General features: G+C 35.7%; 2 protein-coding genes across 3 annotated transcripts in view; one reads left to right on the top strand and one right to left on the bottom strand.

Moving 5' to 3' along the window:
- Positions 1-3,357, bottom strand: part of LOC128998222 (fructose-bisphosphate aldolase-like) — a 41,008-nt gene extending 37,651 nt beyond the window's left edge. The window contains exon 1 of one of the 2 annotated variants that reach the window (XM_054424255.1): positions 3,249-3,357. The gene's annotated coding sequence lies outside the window, so the exon portion shown is untranslated. The remainder of the gene's footprint in view (positions 1-3,248) is intronic. The other variant, XM_054424258.1, reaches the window with a different exon arrangement.
- Positions 3,358-5,021: 1,664 nt separating this feature from the next.
- Positions 5,022-16,596, top strand: part of LOC128998660 (WASH complex subunit 4-like) — a 45,795-nt gene continuing 34,220 nt past the window's right edge. Inside the window, exons 1-4 of the mRNA XM_054424887.1 lie at positions 5,022-5,209; positions 11,003-11,130; positions 13,730-13,895; positions 15,429-15,619. Coding sequence (XP_054280862.1) covers positions 5,158-5,209; positions 11,003-11,130; positions 13,730-13,895; positions 15,429-15,619 — 537 coding nt within the window. The 5' untranslated portion in view covers positions 5,022-5,157. The remainder of the gene's footprint in view (positions 5,210-11,002; positions 11,131-13,729; positions 13,896-15,428; positions 15,620-16,596) is intronic.

Raw genomic sequence — 16,596 nt, 5'->3', positions numbered from 1 at the left:
TAACATCCAGTAGTGTAGTCAAAACTATTAGGCCCTAGGTCTAACGTAATAAAATTCCATAAATCAAAATAGAACTGCTGTCCTCGTCCTCCTTTGCAAAAATTAATTTTAAAAACACAAGAGATAAAAAATCTTTTCCTTGACAAAAGCCTTCACTGAGGTTTTTTGTTTAAGTTCACTAGTTGGCAGTCGCAGGATTTCATTTCGGGGGGGATGACCACGGGGGGTCTGAGGGTATGGAATATCCCCAGAAAAAGGGGGGGTCCCCTCAGACAATTTTTTGAATTTAAAGCCTAAAAACACATTTTTATACGTATTTGAGCTCTAAAATATGCTCAAGTTAATGGTATTTATTTCAGCTAATAAAATATAAAATATTTCGGGAGGGGGGGGGGGGTATATTCCTCTCATCCCCCCCTGGGACCGCCACTGTTAGTTATTCATCATAACCACTATATGTGACAACAGATTATCCTGTCCTATAGCCTAATGGATATTTATTGAGCCTCAACATATGACTTTAAGAACTATAATCCCAAATTACAGTGGGGTCCCGATAATCCGAACTTCGGTAATCCGAAAGTCCGCTTAATCCGAAACCAAAGAATATTTTTTTAATTTTTTTTAAAAATTTTTTTCAATTTTATGAAATTTTTTAAATTTTTGTATTAAACTTTTAACAGTTAGCTGTACCTCTTCCAAATTATTCTGTAGCGGCAGGGCGAGATAGACTTGTTTTATAGAGTATTTTAGTAAATATTTCGCCATTTTTTTAATTAACATTTTTCATTTTTGTCCTGGGTTCCAATCCCGCCAAATCACAAATGGATTTTATTTAAGTGATAATGCTGCAGCCCCCAGGCCTAGACTAAAGTAATGTTAAAAACAATCCAGGGCTCGTGCCTAGCGTCCTAAAAAAATTAAAAATATTTTTAAACATTTTCAAAAAATTAAAAAAAACCTTTAATTCGAAATATTTAGTAATCCGAAATGGGTCCGGTCCCAACCATTTCGGACTAACGGGACTCTACTGTATATAGTTTCGTATTTGTGACAATAATCTTTTTTGGAGAGCTCTTTATTATAGCCCATTATCATCAGGCTGATTTCATATAAATTGAAATCTTAGACGTTTGGACAAGTTTCACTCAGTGCCCCCATATCACCTACGCTTACTATAAAACATTTTGACAGCGAACCTTTTCACCTTTTCAGTGTACCGTATACAGAAGAGAAGTGCCAGATTTAGGGTACTTGCGGCCCTAGGCCAAATCAAGCCGAGCGGCCTCTGCCTCATAGGTGGTACTTCCCCGCGATCGCGGCAAAATCATGAACATCTCCGCGATCACGAGGACATCATTATCGTCACCTGCGATTGTTCAAATTATTAGTTTCATGAATAATGCTAATTTTGTTCTGAAAACATTGATTTTGTTTTTACTATAGGTGAGTTTTACTTGTTTTTGCCTGAAGGTGTGAAATTTACATGCTGTACATGTTTCGAGCTACTTACAACTCATCTCCAGCAGCATTCTTGTGTTTAAAATATCACATCGGACGATGTTTGTCTATTTACAGTTCATATACACACACAAATGTCGTCTGGTTGAGGTTATCTAACCGCGTATACGCAAACACGTGTAAATACTTGCAATTGCAAAAAGTGTTCCATGTTTATTTCTGTGTGTGTGTGTATATAAACTGTAAATACTGTAGTCGACAAACATCGTTCATTGTGATATTTTAAATAAGAGAATGCTGCTGAAAATGAGCCGTAAGAAGCTCGGAACATGTACAGCATGAACTAAATTTGACACCTTTAGCCAAAAGTAAGTAAAATGTTACCTATGGTAAAAATATTAAAGGTGTCAAGGCTGATTATAAAATTAATTGATTTTGCAAACAAGGTTGTGGTCCCATTTGCTTGCGACCTTATATGCTGCGGCCTAGTAGTGAATCTGATAATGCAGAAGAGTACTGTAGGATTTGCATTGGAGGTTATCGTTTTTATTGACTTAATTATTTTGGAGGATATACATCCACCAAAGAAGGATGATCGGTTTTTGCTGAGTATGCATTACTATTGCATACAGGATCAATTATCTACTAAGTCACCCTAGGCTAAGGTGTAGGACATACAAGGGGCGTCAAGCGATGATAGTAAAAAATACAATTGGCAAACACTTCCTAGAAAGTCCAAGTACTACAAACTGAAGCTCCAAATTTTGAATCCAAGTACAACAATACAACATAGAAACTATAGTTCGGCCGCTTATAAAGCGACCTCCTCCAGCATTGGTTTAGCATTAGCGCGCAGGTCGTTTTCTAAGCGGCCGAACTATAGTGTGAAATTTATTCCATCACCATTATTTACGTTGTTTTCAATCAACCTTTAAACTAATAATTGACTTTAAAAACTCAATCGCAAGACTTAACCAGGATCCTCCAAATAAAAAGGATGATAACATGGGCAGAAACTATTGCATCATCGATCATTTATATATCCAGCTTATTTATTCTACTTTTTTGAAATTGTAATACAAGCTATGTATTAAAAGCCTTAAAAGGGTTGTGTAACATAGCACATTTAACTTACTCCTTTGAAATTTTAAAATGTCTTTGTCATGACATTATTGAACCCCCCCCCCCCTCCACCGCCATGGGCCGGAATCTAATCCTAGATTTGATGCTGCTACCAAGAGACCGTGCTTCAACGACAACAATTAATTGAATTTTTTAGGTAAGAAAACCGACCCAAACCCGCCTTGTAAAATATGTAGTAGGTAAATGAAACCAGAGGATAAAAACTGTGTCCAGCTCTCCCTTCATCCTTGAAAATTAATCAATGATGAGATGAGTTGATGTCATTGTAATTTTCTTCATAACTAACTAAAGCATAACCTAACTAATAAAAGACTACCTATATTCTAGAAAGACTAACAATATATTTATATTGTTATGATGCAATATAAATTTTAAAAAACAATTCATGGTTATGCGCTATTTATTTTCCCCAATGCTAGATGCAGTTACTATGAATGGAATTCATAAATAATATAAATTTCTCTGAAATAAGGTTACTTTAATGATAAACACTTATCCAATATGATGTAATGAAGTGAGGTTATTTCACAGCTTACAAGTAAACCGTTGAAAGAACAAATGACTAATCGTAAAACTAGTTTAATTCTATAAAAATACCTTAGTGGAATCACAATTTTAAAAATTAGAACTAATCGTTCACTTACCTTCAAATAATTAATTCAAAACAATTCAGAGGAACAAGGATGACAGTTGCGTCGTCTGAAGATGAAGGTCGAAAGGACACAGACACAGACGTCAGACACAGTGTAGTAGTCATAGATGAAGCAGGGTTTACCAACTTCTATGCCACCAACTGTTGCTTTATCACTTTAGCTATACTATAACTAATGATTATTTTATTTATTTATGTTTACTAATTTAAATAACCAACTAAAGCCACTATGTAGTTTTTAACAGTAAATTTGTGGTTAAAATTTATCACAGTTACAGGTCAAAGCCGTGAAAATATTACTAATCTCGGTTGATATCAATAATTAAATAAAGCAATAATTGCCGTTAATGATTTATAATCTAACTTAATTTAAATACCTCTTTTCCTTCCTTTGAAAGGTAACATGAGGAATTACTGAAACGTCGATAAAGCTTCACCAGTGAATATTTGAATAACTTGAATGCCCGGTTGAGCTTAGTAGCCGAAAATTTCCCTAATTTTCAAAACTGAATATTCCTAATCAACGCATAAAAAAATAATACAATATAAATTTTTTTCAAAGTATTCGAATATTTATTTGGAAAACATCGCATTTTACAAAAGTGTATAGCTTGCTGCAAAGGCCAGAAATGAGGGTTTGCCTGCAACTCACGGGGAAAACTCATGATAGATAACAATTAACAATGTACTCTTTCCTCAGTCAGTCCTAATCATAACCATAGATTAAACATTCTCCTTGAGGAGTATGTTTTATCTATGTCATATCATGTCTTCCTTGTTTCTGGTACGACCAATCCCTCACTGTTGTTTCCACTTTTATTCTACCTTTAAAAAACAACTGTCTATTCAGGTATGTAAAGGTCTATAGGTCTGTCTGTATTATGTTGTAAAAGATAGTTCATGTTGTTAGGCTTAGGTAGACCTACTTGGATACTTACTTCAACCACGTTGCTGAAGTAAGTATCCAAATAGGTCTACCTAAGCCTAACATTAACAATTTTTAACGAATAGCCTATAAGGGTGTTGAAATAATCATTTAGTAAATATATACAACATACAAAAAGGTGGTAAAATAGAGGAATGGCAACCTATGGATACAAAACGACGAATTAGTTGAATAACCTAAAATTAGACACTAGTTTACGATCCTTGTATTAACCAAACGTAAGAAAACTAAGGGTTATCCGGGTATCGTAACCAAGCACTACGATTATTGTAGGCCTCTGACAATCCTGATTCTTGAGGTATGATTCACCTACCACACAACATCCACCATTCTACACGAAATTGCTAGGCTTATTTTGTTGTCTGGAAATTTTTAAAATCGGATGAATCATGGTGTGACATGGTTTTACAATTCGGATCAATGGATTAATTCATTCAGTTCATTCTATAATACAATTTGTTCTGAATAAAATACTGTATAGCATATAACTCATCAGTCTGTTACGAAATCGCCTCATAGCATTTGATCATTTAGAAGCTATTCATCCTTTTCTAAGCTATTTAAAAAAATTTGTGTGTTTAAGTGTTACTGAGAATGGCGAGTATAGTATATAAAACTTGTCCCTATAGATTAATAATAAAAATATTTTTGGGAGTACTTTGAAATCTATGCTCTCAGTTTTTGAACATGAGTTTATTTTTGCTAAGCTGCATGATGTCTACATATAGCTCACCTACTCTGGTGTTGTAGTAACGTTGTTCTTCTTGTTCACCTCACCAACCAATTCAATAATAACAATATGACTATGACATAACATAACCTGTTAAGTAAAACTAACTGATTTGTTTGAGAGACAATTAATTAGGTGTAAGTAATTAATAATATAATGCATTAATTTCAAATACAGTATTCCTCCTGCGCGAGATAAATATTTTAGTTAAAAACCAACCCAACGATGTGGGACGATGAGGAATGGGAAAAGAAACCGATTCAGGAAGGACTTCACAGTGAGTTAAGACATACTAGTTAGGTTTAGAGTTATCTTTTATAATGCCTAAGTTGTTAATTATGTAAACGAAACATCATTTAACGAAAGGCTGAAACATAATGTAGAGCATTTTAATGTTCATAAAATGCACCATATTGTTGCGAATAAATAGGCCTTGCTTTAATATTTTTAAGACAGGCTAGAAATGAAATTTATGTTGTTGTTTTGATTTAAATTGAATTAAGCTTAGTCAGCAATTTTAAAATGCCAAACATCGTTTGCTGTTAGAATGTTTTACATTAAATCTTCAATACATTTGCTTGATCTAAACAGCATTTTCGTTGAACAATAGCCTACCATTAACTTAGCTGTGGCCTACTTCAACTAGCCTAGTCATAAAAATGATTGGTCGCTACGGTAACGCCAATAAGGGATTTTGACACCATAAAATGCCACAGTTTATTTGTAACTTGATGCTATTGTAATTCTGGCATATTTATTTCGGCTTGTGGCCAGGCTGTGAACTTCAATAAGTTTATAACTTAGCGCAGATAAAATAAATTACTTACCAAACCTATCCCTGCATTTAAATTGGCTTCCAAAGCTATTTTCCATCTGACTTTCCCATGAGGAATTTAAAAATTAAACACGTAATTTGATATTAAGGGTTTGCCGATTATTGTGGATTAATTACATTATGTAAAACGTATGTAGAAACATTAACACTACTACTCACTTTCATTACCGTACCGGATGCAGAAGACCAAATCCTTGTTCTATTTCTAGGATCTTCATAGTGATTTTTTTTCTAGCTTGTAGGTAAATGCTTAATCTGTGTTCATCTTGCTTCACTATAGCCTATACACTATTTACATATATACATGACAAGGAATGATAAGGATTGATAGCAATAAAACTTAGACATGTAAGTTACTTCCACAGGTCCTTTGCTTTAATGTGTATACTATAATAAACGTCTGGGACATAAATCATATCGTATTTACACCTTACGTTAAGAAAAACAACAATGTGAACCTCCAAATAGGAATAGCCTACCCATAACATTTAATTTTTAGAACAGTTTTACATGCATGTAGCCTACCATATACATTTATCTGTCTGATCAAATTCAAATGTGTTTACCCTTCTCTAGCCTAGGATAGATCGAGCTAAGTATAGGATAGCCATTATTTTCAAGGTGTTGATTCTTATAATGGCTGGAACTTATCTGATTTAATATAGGCCTAATGAAGTTTGAATCTCACGGTTCTCTTTAACAAACTTTTAGAAAAAGGAATTTTCCCTGACGTTCTTAAGGCTACCTATGTCATACCTGTTTATAAATCTGACAGCAAGTCCAATGTTCAGAACTACAGACCAATTGTGATTCAACCAACTTTGAGTAAAGGGTTTGAGAGTCTTGTTCTTGATCAGCTCGCATTTCCCTTCAAAAATGTATTCACAAAGGAACAGCATGGCTTTCTCGCCGGATGATCCACGGTCACCAATCTTGTGTTATATGAAAACTTTATCATGAAGTCTTTTGCCCAAAAATATCAGGTTGACAGCATTTATATTGACTTCAAAAAAGCCTTCGACAGTGTTAATCACGAGCTCCTATTGCATAAACTCAACAATTGTGGTATACATGGCAATCTTCTCAACTGGTTTAATTCCTACATCTCCGGTCGTACTCTCATAGTGAAATTCAGAGGATCACTCTCTAGACCCTTTTTAGCAAGTTCAGGTGTACCGCAAGGATCCCATCTGGGACCTTTTTTATTCAATATCTTTATCAATGACCTTGTTAAATTAATAGATGTTGAATGCCTACTATTTGCTGACGACATTAAGGTCTATTGTGTGATACGAGATGAACACGATTGTGAAAACCTTCAACACAGTTTACACAATATTGAGATGTGGTGCAAACATAATGCAATGACTATGAATGAAAGAAAATGTGCTACTATTACTTTCTCAAGGGGCATAAAACCAATCCTCTGGAATTACATGCTACACGACACTATACTAGAGAGAAAAGTAACAATAAAGGATCTTGGAGTGATTTTGACATCCAACCTCAGTCCAGATCTGCACATAGACTCAGTTTGCACTAGATCATCAAAGCTTTTGGGTTTCATCATCCGTGCGTCCAGAGATGGTATCAACACCGAAGCTCTTAGGATTTTGTACACCTCACTTGTACGACCTGTGTTGGAATATGCTAGCGTAGTATGGTCCCCATATCAAACTGGACACAAAGATAGACTCGAAAAAATTCAAAGAAGGTTCATTAAAATAATTGGTGTTAAATTGGGATTCAACTATTCTACCGCCCCTATCGATGATGTAGCAAACTACCTGAAGCTGACACCTCTAGAAGAAAGAAGAAAGATGATCGATGCCCTCTTCCTGAAAAGACTTCTCACCAATAGGCTATGATCGACTGTCCTGAGTTACTTGATCTTATGACGTTTCGAATCCCCACGGCTACTCGGACCCAGGAGTTGTTCCACCGACATCAGTGTTCAACCAGCTACGGATTTCACAGTCCTTTTCCAAGATTTCATCGTCAGGGGAATACTCTAACTCAGCATCACGATTATGACTTCTTTAATTACAGTGATTCTGCACTGAAGAGGATCTTCTCCAATTGAAGATAGCTTCCTTTTCCCCTTCTTGTTTCTGCGCTGTGTTGTGTGTGAGGGGGGTGAAAGCAGAGTATTGGGGTTAGTGTCGTGCTCTTTAACCACTTGTTTTCCTCCATTACCACATGTTCTCCTAGTTTCATTATATAGGCCTAAGCCATCTTTTTATTCTAGTCCAATCATTGTCAAACGATCCCGTTTTTTTGCCTTCTTGTTATTATTAAGTTTTCTTTATTAATTTATATTTGCACTGTTAAATTCTCAATTCATTTTTGATAACCTTTCATCTCGGTTCATGTTCCTCCCAATGTTGTTACATTCACCATTAGCACTTAAGTCACAATCAATCATTGTCACACTCTCATTGTTCATACTTGTTATTGTTAAGTTTTTATATTTTATTGCACTGTCAAATATTCAAATTTTTTATGTTTTCCTTTTCGATCCTGTATTTAGTGAAGCAGGCTGTTAATGTTAGTTCAATTTTAAGACCATTGCATGTTTTTTTTCCTCCCTTGTTTGCCGATGTTGTATGTTCATAGTATATATATTTGTTCTTCATTTTTCATTACTCAGTTGCGAATCATTAGTGTTAGTGGTGTTAGCATGTACTCATAAAGCATAACCAAATAGCAATATGCACACACACAGCACGTTAATACAGCATAACTTACAGCATGTTAGCGTAACTTACAGCATGTTAATAGTATTTATTGATCCACAAATTGTTATGCATGTAATTGATTGTACAAATGGCGATTTTGCCGTAAATAAATAAATAAATCTCCTGCATGCAATTAAAACAATTCCATTTCAGTTCATGAAGTTGTTTTGCGTAGATAAAAAATACTATGAAATAAATAAAAACTATGTGTAGGCCCTGGAGAATAACAGGAAAACATTGCTAACCAAGGTCTGGTATTTGACTGAGTAAATCTTAACTCAAAGCACATTTTCCCTCGGTTAGGCTATTCTTATCCTCATTAAAAAGGTTATGTCATCTTAAACTTCTGTACTTTGAGTGTTTTTAATCAGAAAATTGCTTTATTTGTATCCATCGCTTAACCTAAAATCACATTAAGGTTGTTAGTTCTGCCATTTCAATCTGGTCAAAGGGGCCCTGTACTTTTGGGCCTGAAATAGAAAGCTACACTTCGATTCTGAACTTTTAGATTTACCAATTACACCGATACAGGTGGAAAAAGTCTAATTCACCTGTAGTTGCAGGATTAAAATATAAACATTTTTGGCAAAAACACAGTAAAAAACCTGTAATTGGTGGGTTCTCTGGTACCAGATCACAGACGTTAGTGGTAAAATGGTATTTAACAATTCTGGATAGGGCCTATCAATACACGACGGTTTGTGTATTGATAGGCCCTATCCAGAATTGTTAAATATCTTCAACGCCTGGTCTTACATTTCAAAAACAGAGTGTTATCAAAAGAGCACAGTCATTTTTTCCATTCTTGCACTGCTTTGATTTTGGCTATAACTCTTTTTTTCTGTAAAATTTGAACTCCTCTCCTCTTCATTCCTTGGCAAATCCTTAATTAATATTAGGCCTAGATCATTCGTCACCGCAAAAATACAACAAAGAAACAACAACAGCTTACAGCAAAGGACGCATGAAGTAGGCCTTACACCTTGCAATGTCTAGTAAACAACAAAACCCGCATTGACGATCCGCATCATTGGTTTGGGGATTGGACAGCTAGCCTATAATAATTATCGTACCTTGACTTAGGAGAAGAAATGGGTTGTGATCAAGAAATCCTAGATTTTTGTTGACTAAAGACTGCTTTATAAAAATACAGTAACCAATCATTCCAAACAGGGGTGTGGTCGGTATAGTAACACAGCAGTGTACTTTACATATTTGAGGCCATTGTATACTTTTATATAAATTGTAAATATTATATATATTAATATAATTGTACTTCTGTAAAGACTATAATCATAATACCCTATTAGGGAAGGCGGTTGGAGTTCGTTCCTAACTGCAAGGGACCTACTCATGCACACAAACTCTCCACTATCCTAATTGCCTAAAAGCCTTAATCTCCTTTACTACCTAGAATTAATTATAACACCTGTTGTATGATGCCTCAATTTAATTTTATATGAAATTAAATAAACAATCAAATGCTTTGTGTTATTACATTTTTAGTTCAATAAAAAATTTAACTAAAAAGCTGAAGAATCAGATGGAATTTTCAAATTGCCCAAACACAAAATGATTACCGTATGACAAGAAATTGTTTAAGGGGGTTGGGATGGAAATGTTTGTAACTTCTAGATTAGTTAAGCAAAATCAATATTTGTTTGTATCATTTTCAGCTGAAGTCAAAAGAACCAATAGACTTTATAACAAATGTAAAATAAAAGTGATAGTCAAACTTCTGTAAGCCAGTGACGACTCATAGGTCAATCCTAACCTAATCCCTGGTGTCTATGTTTGTGAGGCCTGTGAGTGTGTGAGTAGCCGGTAGGAGCGAGTAATGCCACACTCGCTGAGCAAACAGACTGTAGGTACTGTATTGGGTATTGGTTGAAACAAGCATATATTCACCATATAAAACAATAATCTCAAACTTTACGTGATTGCCTTCAGTGTAGGCTGAAGTAGGGTTAACTTTAAAAATGGTTCAAGTACTGAACCTGCAGTACCCTTGATTGCTGTGGCTGCTACTAGTTTTGATTCGTAGCTTGAACCATTCAGGCTTTCAATCAGGCCTTCAAGGAGTCTAAAATAATCTCTTCATTTCAATGTTGTCAGCAAAGTTCAATAGATGAGAAAGACCCGAGAGACAATTAGATGCATATAATGGACATATGTCACAAAATATGCAAAGGCCTTAACCCTTTGCGGTCGAATGGCGAGTATAGGTCGCCACCCGCCATTTCCCCGACTGCTCGAAAATGGCGACCTACTCTAAAAAAAATCAACAAATCAAAAATAAAAGTTAAATTTTGCAGTTGAATGGCGAATATAGGTCGCCGGGCGCCATTTTCCCGACTGCTCTAATGGCAAACTATACTCATCAAAAAATGGGAAAAAAATTTGACCTCAAAGGGTTAATGAAAATACTATTTTTAAATACAAGATCAATCGATTGGGGTTTTCGATTACCGTACTGTAATTGTTTTTATTCTTTTAGGACATGCTGGAGAGCTCGTTTTGCAAACATATGGGAACTTTTTAGAAGAGTATAGTTCACAACTTCAAGCCATTCAAGAAGTAGTATCCGTGAATAATGAGCTAAAGTTTTACCCTGTTCAAATTCAGGTAAGTAATAGGACATGTGTATATAACAACTGTGTTTATTGGCAAGTTTTACTACTTGGTGTGTAATAAAAAAAAAAAAAAATTGTTATATTGGAGGAACTCTTGTTGTGGATTATGTACCTAATTTAGCAATCTACAATTGTTGTTGATATTGAAATGTACAGTAAAACCTCAATTATCTCGCTTAAAAGGGCGGCCACTTGATCATTGAAAGACCATTTTTAAATCTTCAAGCGTTAAATTGCGGTCAAACAACAGAAGATGTACCCACTATAACAACATTTTGTAGCTCTAAAATCATCAAATGGCTTCAATCCAATAACAAACAGATGGTTTGCAACAGCACATTTTATTTATTTGAGTGAAGAGTTAACTCATGAAATGTTTAGGTTTAGGAAATGTTGTAAGTCTTAAGACTTAACAATAGTGACATTGTTGTGACAAAAAATAATAACAACAATGATAGTTGCAGTCAGTGGCGTAGCCAGGATTCTGCTTTGGGGGGGGCCCGATCCGGGGGGTCTGGGGGGCATGGATTACCCCCCAGGACCGAAAAAAAATTTGGTATTTTATGGTGCTAAATTGCAGTTTACAACACCTCTGGAGGCTCTAAAGTAGAGAATAATATTGGTGTATTACTACTAAAAATTTGTTTTTTTACTGTTCTGAAATCTAAACAAGTTGCCTAAACTACTATTAATCTACGTGACGTAATTTTAATAAAATAAATCAAGCTAACAAAACTACACTCAACTTATAGAATAAAGCATACTAGTGGTCGTCAAGTGATCGAAAACTCGACCCAAAAATATGTAATGTACACGCAATGACTATTGGATACTGAAGAAGACACTATATGTACCAGCTGCCGTAATTTTTTTAATTATAAAAGATTGTACAGAAGACCCTATATAATCGGCACTGTACCACTCCAGCACTCCAGTAATCCGGCGTCTTTTGGCGGGAGGTCTTCCACGGTCGCGGCAAAATTCTGATTATCTCCCGCGGCCGTGTAGATATCATCATTCTCTCCGGCGGTCATGAAAACGTCATCGTCGTCTTGCGCGATCGTGGCAAAATCATGAACATCTCCCGCGGCCATGTAAACGTCATTGTCTACTCCCGCAGTCACAGAAACGTCATCGTCAACTTGCGCGATCACGGCTAAATCATGAACATCTCCCTCGGTCATGTAGACATTATCGTTGTCTTCCCCGGTCGTGGCAAAATATTGTATCATCTCCTGCGGCCGTGTAAACGTCATTGTCTACTCCCGCAGTCACAGAAACGTCATCGTCGACTTGCGCGATCACGGCTAAATCATGAACATCTCCCGCGGGCCGCGGTCATGTAGACATTATCGTGGTCTTTCACGGTCGCGGCAAAGATTTTATCATTTCCCGCGGCCATGTAAACATCATTGTCTACTCCCGCAGTCACAGAAACGTCATCGTCGACCTGCGCGATCGCGGCAAAATCATAAACATCTCCCACGGTCACGGAAACGTCATCGTCGTCATGCGCGATCGCGTCAAAATCACGAACATCTCCCGCGGACGTGTACACGTTATCATCGTCTCCCGCGGTCACGCGTCATCGTCGTCATGCCCGATCGCGGCAATAGCGGTTTCCGATCGCGTGATCTTCGGAGACGTGTTTTAATTGCATTTTTATGTGTTTTTATTGATAACATTCCAGTAATCCGGCATTTTATATAATAACAACACCTGTTGTGTAGTGTGTACACTCATTTGACTGTTTCTAGAACGCGCATTGCAACGCTCCCGTGTGCCTTGTGTACAGGGTAACTAAAAAAAAAAATTTCGGGGGGGGCCCGGCCCCCTTGGGCCCCCTCCCTGGATACGCCACTGGTTGCAGTCTAGGAGAAATTACATGTTTAATGAGCTTGTTATGTGCGGGTGGCAAGTGTGCCTATGTTTTGTCCCAATGATTTGCTGCCTTTTGCCAGTAGTATAGTAGTGCAGAATTGTGTGTGAATAATTACTGTAGGTCTACCTGCAATACAATAATTAGATAGCTTAAGGAACAGTAATTAAATTAATGGTTGTAATTTTGCATTTAAGTACAGTACATTCTGCCATTACATTCTGACAAGCCGGATTGTTGGAGGGGTCCGGATTGTTGGAGGAGTTACCGAGGTTTTATAGGTCTGAATATAACAAAAACAGGGAATGACATATGATACAAATGTAGACTTATCTCCCAATATATCTTATAGTGATACATATGTTTTAGTACAAATTTACGATTGGGAAGTAACTATTACTTTTGTAGGGCCTATTGCTATTAAAACCTAGGATCAGGACCACTGTATTTTAAATGTTAACGTATGTGTAAATATAGTCAGGATAGCTCTTAAAATAACAAATACATTTTATTACTCAATCAAACGTGTAAACCAATAACTTATTTAAGTAGTTTGTAAACCAATTCGCTCCTACAATTGGAAGGGGGTTTGGGGGTTGGTTTGTACTGTTTGTTTGTACTGTTTGTTTATGCAGCCTTTGGCACGAACTTTATTTGTATTGTCTTTGGCTGTATTTGTACATTGATTGTAAACAATGTCTCTTCTCTGTAGATTGAACCTGAAGAAAGTGGTCCAGTTACTGATCTAGTAGACACAAACAACAAAATACTAAACAAGGTTATCATCGTGTTTTCAACTCTTTGTTTAGAAGTGAGAGCACTTGAAGAAGAACTCAATTCCCAGTACTTGGATACTCTCTTGTACTATGGTGAAGGAGGTAATGTTAGAATAGAATAAGACATGAATATAACTTGAAATAACATATGACCTCTATAGTTTTTCTTCAGTTAGTTTTTAGGTTATGTATCATGATGTTTCAGTAGAACTCCAATCATCCAAATCAATTGAGATTGTACTACATTCGGATAATCTGATTACCATCGAACTTGTGCATTTTACGAACAAATAGGCAGAGTTGAGCCAATTGTTTGCTTTTGTGATCCCAGAACATGTCTGCGAAGATTTCGTGATCGAAAAATTCACGCTTTTGCCACGATTGAGGAGGACGGTTATGATGATCCTTGACCACGGGCGACGAAAATGATGTCTATAAGACCGAGGAAGACATTGACGATTTTTCCGAAATCGCAGAAATAGTTTACATTGTTTCCGTGACCACGGGAGACGATGATGAAGACCAAGGAAGATATTGAAGATTTTGCCATAATCGCGGAAAACGATGATGAGTTTCCATTACCGTGAGAGACGATAGTCATGTCTATACGACTGCTGAAGATAAGGTCATGTGGGGCAAGTGTACGCCCGGGGCAAGTGTACTTCCAGCTAATAATAAATTTGTTTATTTATAAAAAATATGAAAACTTGGCCTAAGATACTTCAAACTATGCCCTTTTAAATTATGATCACTATAAAATTCTCTTGTTACTATTTCTATGAGCTTAGGCGTGTTTAAAAACCTCTTACATTTCTACTCAAAACGCAAGTGCACCTCGGAAAATTAAAAAAAAACATTACTAAAAATTGAAGTACAAGGATAACTATCAAAAAATTTGGTGATCTTACTTAATTTTTTAAGGGGAATTCAAAAATACAGTAACATTGTTATAGCCCTAAAAAGTCAATTTTGGGGAGTTAGGGTACACTTACCCTGTGTTAAAACCTGTTTGGGGCATGTGTTCTCATGGGGCAAATAACCTCATGGGCCTCAATAACTAATAAATTATATAAGAATAAAGAAAACTTGACCTGAAGAAAAATAAATGGTACTGTAAGTAAGTCAAGTCTTTGATCAATCTTATCTTAATACAATTTTTAATGTTTAATATAGGAACCTTCAGGGCCTAAGTGAAATATAATTTAAAATATGAAAGTTTTAAGTTACTTCACCGAGCGGAGGCTTACAACAAAAATCCTAACTGCCGTATAGTTTGAGATATTTTATTTATAAAAAAATAAAGCTCATTGATACTTGGGAATTGTTCATTCAATGAGTAGACGAGCATCACTTTATCTTATATTTTACTGTTACAGCGGGAATATTCTTATTTTTGTTATATTAACTTAGTGTGATGATGAATTCAGAAGTGAAAAATGTAGGCCTAGTCATTTTAATATAAGACAAACCTAAACCCTCAAATATATTTGACAACAAAGAAATGTTGGGCCTTGTAGTTTTATGATGTTTAACATGTTTACAACGGCTTTTATTGTTTTCCATGTTATCCGATTTTTCCGCAGCCACTTTATTTAAGATAATAGGGACTACTGTACATTTATGATTTCGTTTCAGTGGATACAAACGCTCTGGAGGGACAACCTCAGCTGATGATAAGTAAACTCCTGCCTGTACTCCAAGATCTGATGAGTTTTGTGAAAAGATGCTACCAAGTGGTCAACCAACTAGTTTTGCAGCTCATAGCGTTCTATGCTCTTGCAAAAGAAAACTCAAAATCCCTTACACCAGCTGACCTTCATATGCAAGTTAGTTTTGATCGAACAACATTCTTCTTTAGATAAATGGCTGTTATAGGCAGCTTTGTAGGATTTTTATAGCTCGTTTGTAACTTAGTAAGATATACTAAAAGTGTCGTTGCCAGGATTTGGATGGATAAGAGATTACAGGGATAATGAAAATCCCCTGATAAATCCGTGACTAAAATTTTCTTATAGCCTAGTTTGTTAATATGATTTTGGTGATATGTAAACATAAGTTAATAAGTACACTATATTAAACAACAACATCAAAAACAAGTGTTGAGAGAAGGGAATTAAATATATTTTGCAAAATCAAGGTTGTTAAACCTGCGACAATTTTTGTCAAGTAAATTTACCTCCTGTAACTAGTGGTTACCTAGTAGACCATAACACATAGCAGCGGCATCTAACAAATTTATAGCCAAATCTGTAAGAAGCTAGTGTCAGGTAATTATAGAGATGGCAGTTTAAACGATCATGGCTAATCTAGCTTTACTGTAATGTTTGATTACATATCCATTTATCATAAACCAATGTGTAGAGCCAATATACAGTACTTAAGATTAGTGTGTTTCATCAAATTTGTCTTTAAAATATTGACATATTGACTAATCATTAATATAAAATATTTAGATTACCTTACAATATCCATTAATGTTGTTGATACGATACTACATGTTTCTTGGCGACAGCCACATCATCAGGTTGATCCTCTTGGTAGATTCGTCATTCATAAAATAAAGACACTGAATACATTTAACACAGTTACAAACACAGATTACGAATATTATTTACACGTCGTGATAATGCGTGTACATTTCTGGTTAGGTCGGCTGCGACTCTGGTAAGTATGATAAGTATGTCATACTTTGGACTTATAGAAGGTGATGTGAAAAGTTAAATTTGCAACAGTCAAATTTAACCGTTTTGAAGTGATATAGTTTATTGTATACAGTGTGATTGAAAAGTCCCGGAACGGTGTA

The sequence above is a fragment of the Macrosteles quadrilineatus genome, unplaced genomic scaffold, assembly GCF_028750875.1.
Source record: "Macrosteles quadrilineatus isolate MER2022 unplaced genomic scaffold, UCM_ALF_1.0 Scaffold_7__1_contigs__length_78375512, whole genome shotgun sequence".
In the NCBI taxonomy this organism is placed as follows: Eukaryota; Metazoa; Arthropoda; class Insecta; order Hemiptera; family Cicadellidae; genus Macrosteles; species Macrosteles quadrilineatus.
Note: the sequence above shows the minus strand (reverse complement) of the source record. Positions and strands in the feature narration are given on the sequence as shown.